The sequence below is a fragment of the Tiliqua scincoides genome, chromosome 3, assembly GCF_035046505.1.
Source record: "Tiliqua scincoides isolate rTilSci1 chromosome 3, rTilSci1.hap2, whole genome shotgun sequence".
In the NCBI taxonomy this organism is placed as follows: Eukaryota; Metazoa; Chordata; class Lepidosauria; order Squamata; family Scincidae; genus Tiliqua; species Tiliqua scincoides.
Window position 1 is genome coordinate 191102951 of NC_089823.1, and position 12452 is coordinate 191115402.

At 45.3% G+C, this 12452-nt stretch overlaps 1 protein-coding gene across 5 annotated transcripts; it reads left to right on the forward strand.

Moving 5' to 3' along the window:
- The first annotated feature begins 8 nt into the window (after window positions 1–8).
- ZDHHC16 (zinc finger DHHC-type palmitoyltransferase 16) lies at window positions 9–9936 on the forward strand. Of its 5 annotated transcripts, XM_066618878.1 has the most exons (11): window positions 9–98; window positions 3228–3480; window positions 3774–3968; window positions 4231–4319; window positions 6798–6826; window positions 7398–7531; window positions 7694–7741; window positions 8239–8324; window positions 8557–8680; window positions 9177–9247; window positions 9460–9936. In XM_066618878.1, the coding sequence occupies exons 2-11, from the start codon at window positions 3244–3246 to the stop codon at window positions 9572–9574; spliced, it is 1128 nt and encodes a 375-aa protein (XP_066474975.1). In that variant the 5' UTR covers window positions 9–98; window positions 3228–3243; the 3' UTR covers window positions 9575–9936. The 5 variants fall into 5 exon arrangements, with proteins under 5 accessions (XP_066474975.1, XP_066474971.1, XP_066474973.1 ...); XM_066618874.1 differs by lacking the exon at window positions 7694–7741 and having other exon boundaries at window positions 4228–4319; XM_066618876.1 differs by lacking the exon at window positions 7694–7741.
- The last annotated feature ends 2516 nt before the right edge of the window (window positions 9937–12452 follow it).

Below are 12452 nucleotides of genomic sequence, written 5' to 3' on the forward strand. Positions count from 1 at the left end.
ACGGTGCGGGCAAAGAGGAGGAAAAGATGCGGTGACTGAAGAGCGCTTGACTGGCTGCCTGGGTTTGACTGGGACCCGGGGAATGGCGGCGGCGTCGGGTAAGAGAGAGGGCTGCCTTCTCCAGCGCGGCAGGCCTCGCTTCCCCTGCACGCTTTGAAAGAGGCTGAGCTCCTCCGTGCCCTGTAGCCGGCAGGGGCTCCGCCCCGCCGCCCCCCAGGCAGCTCCCCTCGGTTTCCCCACGTCCCTGTGGGGCCAGGGCTCCTTGGCTCCCCCTGGGAAAGGCTCTCCCCGGCAGCACCCTCGACAGGCATGTTGGAATGGATGGACCTTCTCAACACGCATCTCTGCCTCCCTTCCCCCGCTTCTGCACCGTTCTGACGTGCTGAAGACACGCATCTTCTCAGTACTACGCTGGTGTAGGTACAATCCTGTGCATACTTACCTGGGAGCAAGTCCCATTGAATTCAATGAGAGACTTCTGAGTAGACACCAGGGAGGTGTGGTGGGTGGGGAGGCAGGTGAGGGGTTGCGTGTGGATTGTGGGTGCTTGGGTGCCTCACATGGCGGCCAGCGGCGCTTTTTGTTGGGGAGGCTCTGCCCTCACCTGCCTCCCCACCCACCACGTGGGTTGTGGGTGCTTGGGTGTCTCACAGTGGGAGGCTCTGCCCTCACCTGCCTCCCCACCCACTGCATGTCCCTGGTAGACATGCAAAGGATTGGGCTGTTAGTCAGCTGGGTGCCTGTGCTCCTTCAAGTCGACCCCACAATTGTTTTTGTGACTGCATCTGTTGTTGTAGGGAAGCTGAGGATTTACACACGGGGGTGCAGTTGGCCTCTTTTCTCCCACAGAGTGCTGTGACTAAAATTACAGTAGTATGTTTTGGGGAGTGAATTTCCCATTACGGAGTCTGCTGATTCTCCCCTTTTAGGTCCCACTGTCTCATAAAAATCTCTGTGGTTAATCTCCTCTTGTGCAGTTTTTGCTGTTACTGCCATCTTTCACAAAGGCAATGCTGCCTTCAGAAATCATCCTTAATCTCTGCCCAGGAATGATGCCAGCTCTGCCCAGCTGGCAAAGAATAGGCTGAGCTCTGGGTGCATCTGGCTACTGGTAGTGACAATGCCTGGGTGTGTACATTGATGTGTGCCCTGTTATCCAAACAGGGACTGACAAATATGGGTGATGCTCATTATCTTCTAGTCTTCGTAAAGTCATATAGTTAGCCTGAACCCTGTAATTTTGCCTTAAAATATCCTATCAAAAGAACACGAATTATGAGACAGTTTGTTATGTACTTCGTGGAAACAAGTTGGAGAATCTGCTTGGCTTAAGCAGAGACCAATATGGTGTTATGCAAACATCTGGCTACTGGATATTATATAGGAATTCTGCAAAAAGTTGCAAATTCTACTGCAGTTCCTACACTTGCAGAATTAATAGGGCCCAATCCTGTGTGGTAGTCTTATTTCCTACTTAACTTTGTACAGCTATACTATATCCTTTACCCAGCGTCTGTGGAACTCCTCGCCACAGGAAATAGTGACAGCATCTTGCCTAGATGCCTTTAAGAGGGGACTGGACAAGTTTCTGGAGGAAAAGTTCATCATGGGTACAAGTCATGGTAGGTGCATGGTAGAGGTAGGCTGCCTCTGATTGCCAGATGCAAGGGAGGGCACCAGGACACAGGTTGTGTCTCTTGTCTAGTGCAGTGGTTCTCACACATTTAGCATAGGGACCCACTTTTTAAAAATGAGAACCTGTCAGGACCCACTGGAAGTGATGTCATGACCGGAAGTGACATCATCAAGCAGGAAAATGTTTTACTATCCTAGGCTGCAATCCTACCCACACTTACCCTGGTGTAAATCCCTTTTACTATCATTGTTCAAAGAATATACAGAGTAGCTTGTTAAAAGTACAGGTAGGTCACATTTCTCCATATGCAGTCACATACCATAGCAGCATCAAGTCTAACATATTAAAAATAAATTATTGAAATGAATGGGGACCCACCTGAAATTGGCTCACGACCCACCTGGTCGTTTGAGAAACACTGGTCTAGCGTGTTCCCTGAAGCATTTGGTGGGCCACTGTGTGATACAGGAAGCTGAACTAGATGGGCCTTTGGACTGATCCAGCAGGGCTCTTATGTTCTTATGTTGTTATATTCTTGAAAGAACAAAATAAAAAATCCTTTAGGTTTGAAATAAGACTTGCACCAAAGGGAAAGCTCCCTGTTGACAGCTCCAGAACACATTTTATCCAGGAGCAGCTTCATCTTTAATAGTGTGTCCTGCCATGCAGTGTTGTAAAAGAAGGATTTGAAGCAAGGAGAATGGGAGGGAAGGGATTATCCATTAACGCTAAATGGAAACTGGAAATATTGGTTACTGCAGGACCAGGCAGAATCCAGCTATCCTAGGTTTTCAAGTGATGTGAAAATTTGTTTGATCCCTCTGGTGTAATGCTCTGTTCTTCTGTATTCCTTGGTCCCTTTATGCTTTTCCTGCCCTATGACCCCACATGCTATAGGCCACCATCCTGGACAGTTTCCAGGGTCACCACTCTTGGTTAATATTAATTGGCCAAGATCAGTTTTCTGCAGAGCTGACCTAGCTCAGGTTCCTCCTTGCTCTTAGATTAGTTGCAGCTTGATGCCAGGCTCCTACAAGCAGGTAAGTGTCATTATCCAGTCAGACCCTCTTGCTTTGCAATTTAGGCTTTTTTTCTCTCTCTAAATGAGATAATTGCCCAGCTGAAGCAGTGCTATCAAGAAAATAGGCACAACTTCCAGTTGCTGTGGGCTGTACACACAATGATCAGCACTGGACTTGGGAAATATTAGTGGCCGTCTTTCTCCTACCCCAAGGTTAATTTTCCAACCATAAATTTTCTGCAGTGATGAAGGTGACTGAGTATGCAATACTCTTCTTCACTACTGATAGCCCTCAAAATCATTCAGGTGCTCAGCTTTGTAAGGAGCTACCTGATCCTTCTGTGAGGTTAATTCCCAGTCCTAGGCACCCTGCCTTGCCCCCTATATTCTGGAATAACCAGTCCTGATAGTTTTTAGAATGGGCACTGTGTCCTTACAACTCACCATCTCTGGTTTTCTCTGAGTCGTTCTTTCTTCTGTTGTCGCGGTATCTGCAGTTGGGAAATACTTTGCTACCGAGTGTCAGAAATTTTTTATAGTATTTGCTGATGCTGCTTCCTCTCTCTTCAGGCTCCCAGTGGCAGGGATGAGGACCCGCCGGCGAATATTCTCTGCTGTCATGCGCCTTGTCCTGAAGTGCCTGCGGATAGGTCAGCGACGTCGGTTCTGGCTGACCCGCCGTGTGGAGCAACTGTGGCTGTATGGGCGGCTCTGCTTGCGTTCTCTCTTCTACAACTCCTTTGCTGATAGTGATGCTGCCCTTGATGCCCTCTTTGAACCCATCTACTGGCTGGTGGATCATGTCACTCGGTGGTTTGGGGTGGTGAGTACCTTGGAGTGTTCAGGGTCTGCTGGGGGGTGACATCAACTCTAAAGTTGCAACCCCAGGGATCAAGCCACCTTGAGTAGCTACTTCAGGCACTAAAGGCAAGGAGATATACAGGAGGAGATAGCATTGATGGTCCCCAGAATCCTTTGACAAGTTGCCCAAAGCTGCTGCTTCCTTGGGAGCAGTGGGAAAACAGGTGATGAGATCAACCCATTCTTCCATTAAGAGGGTGAAGGCTTTTGTGCAGTGTGCTGATGGCTCAGTCCCTTTCCCTATCCCTCTTTTAGGTATTTGTAGTTCTGGTGATCCTATTGACCAGTTCGGTAGTGGTCATAGTATATGTCTGCCTGCTGCCACTCGTCCTGCGGACCTATCCCATTGCTTGGGTCTTCTGGCACTTCATCTATGGCCACTGGAATCTCGTCATGATAATCTTCCACTACTATATGGCCATCACTACTCAGCCTGGGTTCCCCCCCAAGGTAGGCAGAGGGCTGATCATTTTGCTTTGGCCTCTTTTATTGTTTATGCTGGGGTCCAAAGCAGGGCTGCTTGGCATTATTTCCTGCAATTTTTTTACTTTGGTTACACCTGGGCAAAATGTCATGGACCAAAGGAGTTGCCCTTATACTGGACTCTTGCAGGACTGAGCACTGTTTATAGAGGGTGTTCTGGTTGGTGTGAGGAGATGGTACCCTTACAACAGAATGCTAAACAATCCCTGCTTCTCCCTTTTCACAGCAGTCTCAGGGCGACATCGCTGCTGTCTCCATCTGTAGGAAATGCATTACCCCAAAGCCTGCTCGGACCCACCACTGCAGCATCTGCAACAGGTGGGCATTCCCCTTGTATTAAAGCCAGGGTACCTTTTCTTTCTCTCTCTCTCTCTCTCACACACACACCCTTTTGCCCCACACTGTGTAGAGACTTTTGTACTTATACATTATATTCTGTTGCCTCCATTTGTTTTTCTTTAAAAAAAACAAACTTAATTCTGGGAAATACATATAAGCCTTGAATCTTTTGTAAATCACAACTGCTAAGGGGTGGTATTTTTAAATAAAGTTGTAAACCAGATTAATGTGAGTATAGTATCTTTTTCTGCATAAAACCAGACTTGACTAATGGATGTGAATATTTGAAGCTGCTTATACAGAGCCCAGACACTGGTTCATCTCGCCTAGTATAGTCTGTAGTGACAGGCAGTGATTCACCAACATCAGTGTTTTCCCATCCCTGCTACTAGATCTTGGAGATTAGGCTTGGGGTGTGCAAAAATATGTTGGGATATGTTCTCCTCTATAAATTGCTTTCTGGTTTAGTTTTCTATTTTTGCATTTCAAGCTCGGGGCCATCTATTGGTAGAATGATAATTAGACTTGTTGAATTCTGTGTGTATTGAATATTTGGTGTATAATCCTGTGTCTGGCAGAGATTCCCGAGCAAAATGTAAGTGTTCTTTTTGGCTTTCATGTGCCCCTTCTCCTCCTGCTTCTTCCTTGCATTTTCTCCCTATAACTAGTTCAGAGTACAGCTCAAAATGTGAGCAATTTTAGCTAGTATATGCTGCTGTGGTCTGCATAATTTTGGATATAGAATGTGCTTTCTGTTGATACAGGATTCAGATATTATTTTGGGCACAAGTAGTGAACATCCCTAGAATTAGAATTCAGATATAACTATTTAGCAGATGTCCCATGAAGATAATATAGAAGATACTGGATACTGTTACCTCTTCTGGAGTATGGCCAAGCAAATTACACGTTGGATCTGTTGTTCTGGAGTCCAATGGCATAATATTAACACTCAAGTGAACCTTTTACATTGGGGATGTCTTTTCCAACTTACATAAGCGTTCCATATCAGGCCATGCAAGTTGATTTTTTAATGCGAGTTTGAATCCCTGTCCCATTTCATGCAGTGACAGAGCAAAGAGGGGAGTGAAAGATAACAGGTGACCTATTGATATTACTGTCACTACCCTTGCTGCTACTACAGCAATTCCCATATATATAAATACTGTACAGTCTGTATTGGCCTTTGTGGCTGATTTGGGGGTGAGTGGCCTGCTACTTCCCTCCAATCTGCTGTGAATGGAGCAGGCCTTCTACCAGCCCCTCCTCCCAAGTGGGCTCTTTACATGAAAGAGGAAAAGTAAAGGATGCTGGGATTGTTTCCAGTGTGCTCCATAGTTCCTCCTTTGTTTAAAGAGCCCATGGAGAGGACGGAACTGTATTGTGACCTTAAACCTGTCCCAGGCTTTCCTCAAGTTGAATTTACTTCAAATTAGGCTTGCATAAGTTGGGGACGTTCTGTATGCAAGTTTTGCATAGTTTCTGCTGACCATGGAGGCAAGGACAAAGAATCGCCATAGATACTCGCCTGTAAGTTGACATCACAGATAAGGCGAGGGCAGGTTTTCAGCCAAAAATCATGAAAAAATAATGTTCCATGACCCTCAGATAAGTTGGGGGTAAAACTTGGGGAATTGTGCTGGTGAGGAGCTGCAGCTTGCCCTGGAGCCTGATTGGAAGGGGGCAAAAGTGTTTTTGAAGACATTGACAAGGTGCTTATGTAGTACTGTGAGCCAACCCCCCCAAAGCAACAGAATTTAAGGTTACATTGTATTACAATAATAATACATTGTATTGCTTAAAAAAAATCCAGGTTTGAAACTGCAGAAATGCATTTGCAGTTCTAAAAACCATCCAAAACTAATGCAGCACCAATATAAAGCAACATAAGCAGTTTATCTCAGAACAACACCTGCTTTAATTGCTGCCAGACAACTTTTTATATTGTTCACTAGTCTTCAGATTTCTCAAGCACTCCCCACACACTTTAAAGCCTACTATAACCCAGCAGCTAACATTCTTAGGAAGCTGAATATGGTATGTACCACATACCATAATTTTGGGGTGCATTTACAGATCTGCAGAACACATGCAGCCATCGCTTTGATTTGAGTATACTATAGGTCTCCTTGTTAGATTAGGTAACTTTCCCAGAAGTAATAGGTTATAGGAGTGGGGGACTTGCATTCATTTAAGTAAGCATCCAGTGCTCGGTTCTTGTCAGGTAGCTTACCTATATGTATGCTAAGGACCAGAGTGTACCAAATCTACCCACAAAGTACCCACTCTTCTATTTATTCTGCACTGCTGTGCTGGACCCTTGTCATGTTCTAAGGCTGCACTGGTTTTGTTTTTTTAATTATTTAGCTATAATACATCATCAGCAACCCTCTTCTACACCTGTCTAGTCTCCAATCTATATGCAGTAATAGCATCAATTTGACTTCCCTTTCACAGGTGTGTATTGAAGATGGACCATCACTGCCGTATCCTTCAACTAAGACTAACGAGTTAACCCTGAAATTAGGGTGAAGGATGGTGCCTTGCACTCCATGGGAAACACCTCTGCCAAGAACCTTTATAACTCTTTATACCCCCAAGGGTTGTGTGGGATCTTTTGTGGTTTAACTGGCAGAAAGGGGTAGCCTGCACCATCAGAAAGGAAAGGAATTGGTGCATACCTCTTGTGTGGTACACATTTCAGTCAATATTGCAGGATTAACCAGCTGTACTTGAGGAATGGGTACTTCTGCTTCAGCCTGAAATAATTCTGCTTTGCAGCTGCAGTTCTTCCTGCATGAAGCACCAGCCCAAAGTGTCCTCCTTGCCTATTGGGTTTTGGCTTAAAAGTGTAGCTTCCAAAGTGCACTTTTAAGTAAGCAGATCTTGGTCCTTCCCAAAGCTCGAGAGAGTGCATGCCAGAAGTCCAACAGAGTGGCATGTATATTAAGTGGAAGCAGTTGGATCAGTGGGGTAATCAGTTGGGGTAGGAAGCCCAGTGCAGGGAGGATGGGCTTTCAGCTTGCAGCTATAGACCTTTAACCCCAAGGGATATAGCATGGCTGAACAATTGTGTGGGGCACTACAATCATCGATACTTCTTCTCCTTCTGCCTCTTCATGACTATGGGCTGCATCTACAGCAGCATCAGCGGTTGGGACTTGTTCTGGGAGGCCTATGCTGCAATTGAGGTAAGGTTCCTGGCTAAATGATCATCATGAGAGGGTGGCTTTCTCTGGAGGAAAGGGGTTTATCCCTTGCCTGGTGGTACATAAGGTGCTGCCACATGCAGTAGGGATGCAGAGGCTAAGAGGAATTGTGTGTGTATAACTGGCAGCTGTTTTCCATCATAGAGAATGAAACTACTTGACAAGGACAGACAGCACATGACAGCCAATCAGGTGCGGTACCTGTTCCTCAGCTGCTCAAGTCAGGGGCAGGGCAGAGTATAGTAGAGAAGCTTGCTTCTTTGTCCCAGAAATAAATCTACAAGATTGACTGTAACAGCAGATGCCCTTTCCCCGGGCAGAAAGGTTCCTTCCCTTCTTCCCCACAAGGGAGTGCTAAAGCCCCATACACCCATACAGCTGGCATGCGTTACCTTACTGGAGAGAATATTTTCAGAGTTGGATAGGTCTTGTTCCTGTTTAGAAGACAAGGGATAGGTGGGGAATAAGGGAAGTGAGTTTTGAGCCCTGATAGCCATGCTCTGCCCAGTCTCTGATTCATGATCATTGAAGCCCTGGTCTCTTAGAAGGTATCTGTTCATCCACTGTGCTGTCCGTCTGTCCACTCATGTGTCTTCGAAAGCCTTCCTTTGCATCATGCTGGCTTGGATCACAACTTTCTTGGCCAAGTTCTCTCATGTGATCTTTGTAACATCTGCTTTTCCTTGCAGAGTTACTCTCAGACACCACCACCTATTTTCTCCTTTCGCCAGAGAGCTTTCCACAAGAGTATTGTGTATGCCTGGGTCCTCTGCAGGTAAGTAATTTTGGTTGAGTATGTTCATGTTGAGGGAGGAGTGCAAGGTTTCTCCAAAATACTTTCAGAGAGCTGCCAAATCAAGCACTTCATCAGTTATTCAACTGTCCTTTTATTCTGCCTCCCCAAAGGTGGAAGGCCCAGAGCCTCACCCAACATACCTTGTTCTGATCCATTATGTCACCTCATATCCAGTCCTTGGGTGTGACCATTTCCCTGTCTTCTTCCTCAGTTCAGTGGCTTTGGCACTGGGTGCCCTCATGCTCTGGCATGCCGCCCTAATAACTCGTGGTGAGACCAGTATTGAACGACACATTAACCGCAAAGAAAAAAAGAGACTCCGACTGAAGGGCAAGGTGAGAACTGGAAAGGTTACAGGGAGAATGGATGAGTCATCCTGTTCTAAGGTGATAAGGGCCCTTCAATCTGCAGTGTGCATATACAGGATACTTGAAACAGGTCCGCTTCCATGGCAGCCCTGTCCTAGGGGACTTCTGAGATTGAACTGAGGTGTTCCCTCCTGCCTTCCAGGAACCACAATCTATTTTATTTAGACATTGAATCTGAATACTGTACACTGTGTGAAGACTGAGCCTATGGTAAATATATTTTTTGCTTTATTTCATTAGGATTATTTTGGTGCGTTGTGAGCAGCCTAGAGCTGTAATTTTAAAAAATAATCTGGATACAACTTTTTAAAGATTGAAAGGGGTCTGGCTCCCTTTCAACTAGTTGAGCGGTTCTGTAATTTGGCTGAAGGTGTAGTCTCTCCCAGGAGAGGCTGTTGTACATAATAGTTGTGCCAAAATCAGGAGTCAAAGTAGGATTTCATGCCCTCTTCCTTGATTCTAGGTTTTTCGAAATCCATATAACTATGGTCCTTTAGGCAACTGGAAGGTGTTCCTTGGCATAGACACAAAGAGGTAAGAAACTTTTGGAAAGAAGGGAAATCTGCAGATAGTACCCCGTATAGACACTTTTCTGGCAGGTAATGAGGTGACTAGGTGATGAGGCGGTAATGAGGCAGGTAATGAGATGACTCTATACTCCTCCCTTGCATTCTGTCTGAATACAAAGAAGGCTGTGTGGTATATCCTATTGCAAATCCTGGTGCTTTGTTTTTTTTCCTTCCTAGGCACTGGATCACCCGAGTTCTATTGCCCTCCTCCCATCCGCCTTATGGATCTGGCCTGAGTTGGGATACTCCTCCCTGTGTTGCTGAACAGAAGACTCCATTGCTAGCAATTTGAGTTAGATGAAGAACAGAGCATATGAGCTGGTGGAGGGCTAGTGGTCACATACTTTCATATGGAAGCAAAACAAAGTTAAATCTCTGAAGGAAGGTGGCCCAAAATATCACTGTGGGCTACTAGTACTGAACTGCTCTGCAGGAAGGCTGAGAAAAGCCCAGCTGCAGGCAGCTGAGGTGGGATACCTCTTGCCTGCATCCATTTGTGTTTTCATGTCTACCCTCATGTACTGGTATTCTGGATACTTGAAGGAGGAGGAGAGCTGTCTTCCTTCAAGGACACTATCGGACACTCCCTGATCCTGGTTTTCTCCCTTGAAGCAGGCAATGATTTTTTAGAAATAAAACCATTTTTTAATACCATGTAGCACTGGTTTTGGGTGGGGGAATTAACTGTTAAGTCTCAGGCGTTGGGCTGTGGAGGCCCATTAGGGCCCCAAGGTGTAGTAATGGGTCACTGCCCGGTTTGGCAGAGTTGATAGCAGCCCTTGTGGGCAGCTGCAAAGGTGTACCTGCAGCACCTCTCCAGATGGTTCTACAACCCCACTGGGCCTGCCTGTGGAATTCCCAGGACAAATGCTGAATATAACAACAGCCCCACTGGATCAGGCCATAGACCCACCTAGTCTGGCTTCCTGTATCTCACAGTGGCCCACCAAATGCCCCAGGGAGCACACCAGATAACAAGAGACCTCATCCTGGTGCCCTCCCTTGCATCACCCATTTCTAAAATCAGGAGGTTGCGCATATACATCATGGCTTGTACCCTGTAATTGATTTTTCCTCCAGAAACGTGTCCAATCCCCTTTTAAAGGCATCCAGGCCAGTCACCATCACCACATCCTGTGGCAAAGAGTTCCACAGACCAACCACATGCTGAGTAAAGAAATATTTTCTTTTGTCTGTCCTAACCTGCCCAACACTCAATTTTAGTGGATGTCCCCTGGTTCTGGTGTTATGTGAGAGTGTAAAGAGCATCTCCCTATCCACTCCCTTGCAGGCAGAGTTGCCCCAGGCAGGAGGGCCAGTGGTTGCTGCCATGGGTCCAACCCCCCACCCTAGGAGGGGCTGGATGAAGTGGACTCCCAGGGCAGGCCTTATCACCCCAGAGGAGGATGGGGTGAGGCTCTTGTGAGGAACAGATTTGGCTAGGCTGTTGGCTGAAAGTGGCCAGTCTAAGGCAGGAGCCAGAGGGATTAGAGGCATCTCAAACTTGTGGGAGAAGGAATTGCATGACAACACCCTTCCTCTTGCAACCCTATGTGGCCTTTGGCAACCTGCCTTTGCCCAAGGTAAACTGGGCCCCCCCACAGAGGGACTATTGGAACTCTCTAGTTTATTTACAGTGTTAAACATTTCACAAATACAGAGATAACATAATTACCAAAACAGTAGACCTGTTTTAACAGAATTTGCAGCCATTTAAACAGGACATTAAAACTAAAACTAGCTTGCAGTTGTGTGTCTGCTAGCCTGGCTCTTTGCCTTCTCCAATAAACCATCAGTACAATAATGCTGAAAGGAAGCCTTGCTGTACAGATTGCTACTGAAAGCAACCATGGAACAGGTATGCAAGGCTAGCTGCAGGGTAGGCTAGGCTAACCTTTAAATGGGGTCAAGTTGTAGGCCTAGAATAGCCAATAACCAAACATCTATGGATTCATGATTAGGACTCTTAACCAGCCTTGGGCTCTACCATCTTATTAATCCAGTCTACTATTCACAGGGTGCAAAATTTATACCTAAACATTTAAAAGAAATCATCATAATTCAGAGCTGAAATAACTTGGCAGGAGGTCCTCACAAGTTTAACACTGATAGTTTTCAGCTGGGTGTTTCATGAACTAGAAATAAAAAAAGACAAGTGACTATTTAATAAGTAAGCAAGATAGTAAATGGCACAAAGCAAAATAGCAGTGTTGCCCATCAGTCTTTTGTGGAATCCACTGTATTTGTACACTACTTTCTATCTAGAAGTTTTGGTACCACCCCAAGTTAACTAACCAGCAGGGCAGCTAGTAAAGGAGCACAAAGGTAGGTAGTTCTACAAGATAGTAGAACTTCTGCCTTTAACTCCCTTTTAAGACTACTTACACCCAAGAATTCTCCTTTCTGCACACCATTTGGGTTTATGATAACATTCTTGTGATAACCAACCTATAGGTGCCATTCTTTCTTGATCAGTAATACAAGATGTTGCTTTGTGCAGTTGCAGTGATTGTACGCTATGTATAAAATTCAAACTAGCAGTTGACAGTCTTTGAACTAACACTTTTTTTAAACCACAGATTCAATAAGGGATGGTTACTTAGCAGGCTGAGTAAATTTCTGTACTTTTTAAAAATACTGGCTGATTTGACAGACTTCATGTTATACACAAAGAAAGGCACTGCCCTACAAGAATACAGGGGAAGATCAGCATGTACTAATGTTTTACTTTGAACACCAGTTTCGTACTGTTGCAGCAAAAAAAAGATGTTTAAAGATCTACATATATGCCTACATAAAAAGGGCTCCTTGCAGGAAGGTCAATGTCTTAACCAGTTTAGCCCCCCCCCCCCTTAATAAAGGTATGAGACAACTTACTCATGAAAACATCCCCATGTTTTATAACAGGGCTCTCTTAAAAACCCTTATCTTGCAGTAGCTCAATTAGTTTTTCTGGTTCCAGTAAGAAAACAGGTTAAAGGAATAGTTTTAAGTGTGCAAAAAAAAAAAAATTTAAACTTGACAGACGATGGGTGTTGAGTTCATTCAGTAGGATTCAGTTCTAGTATCATGAGGAAACACTGACTGCTTTCACTAATACATTTGGTGCTATTGTGTTGGGAATGTACAATGTACTACTTAATGCATGAGCAGCGGCCCCAAGCTCACTA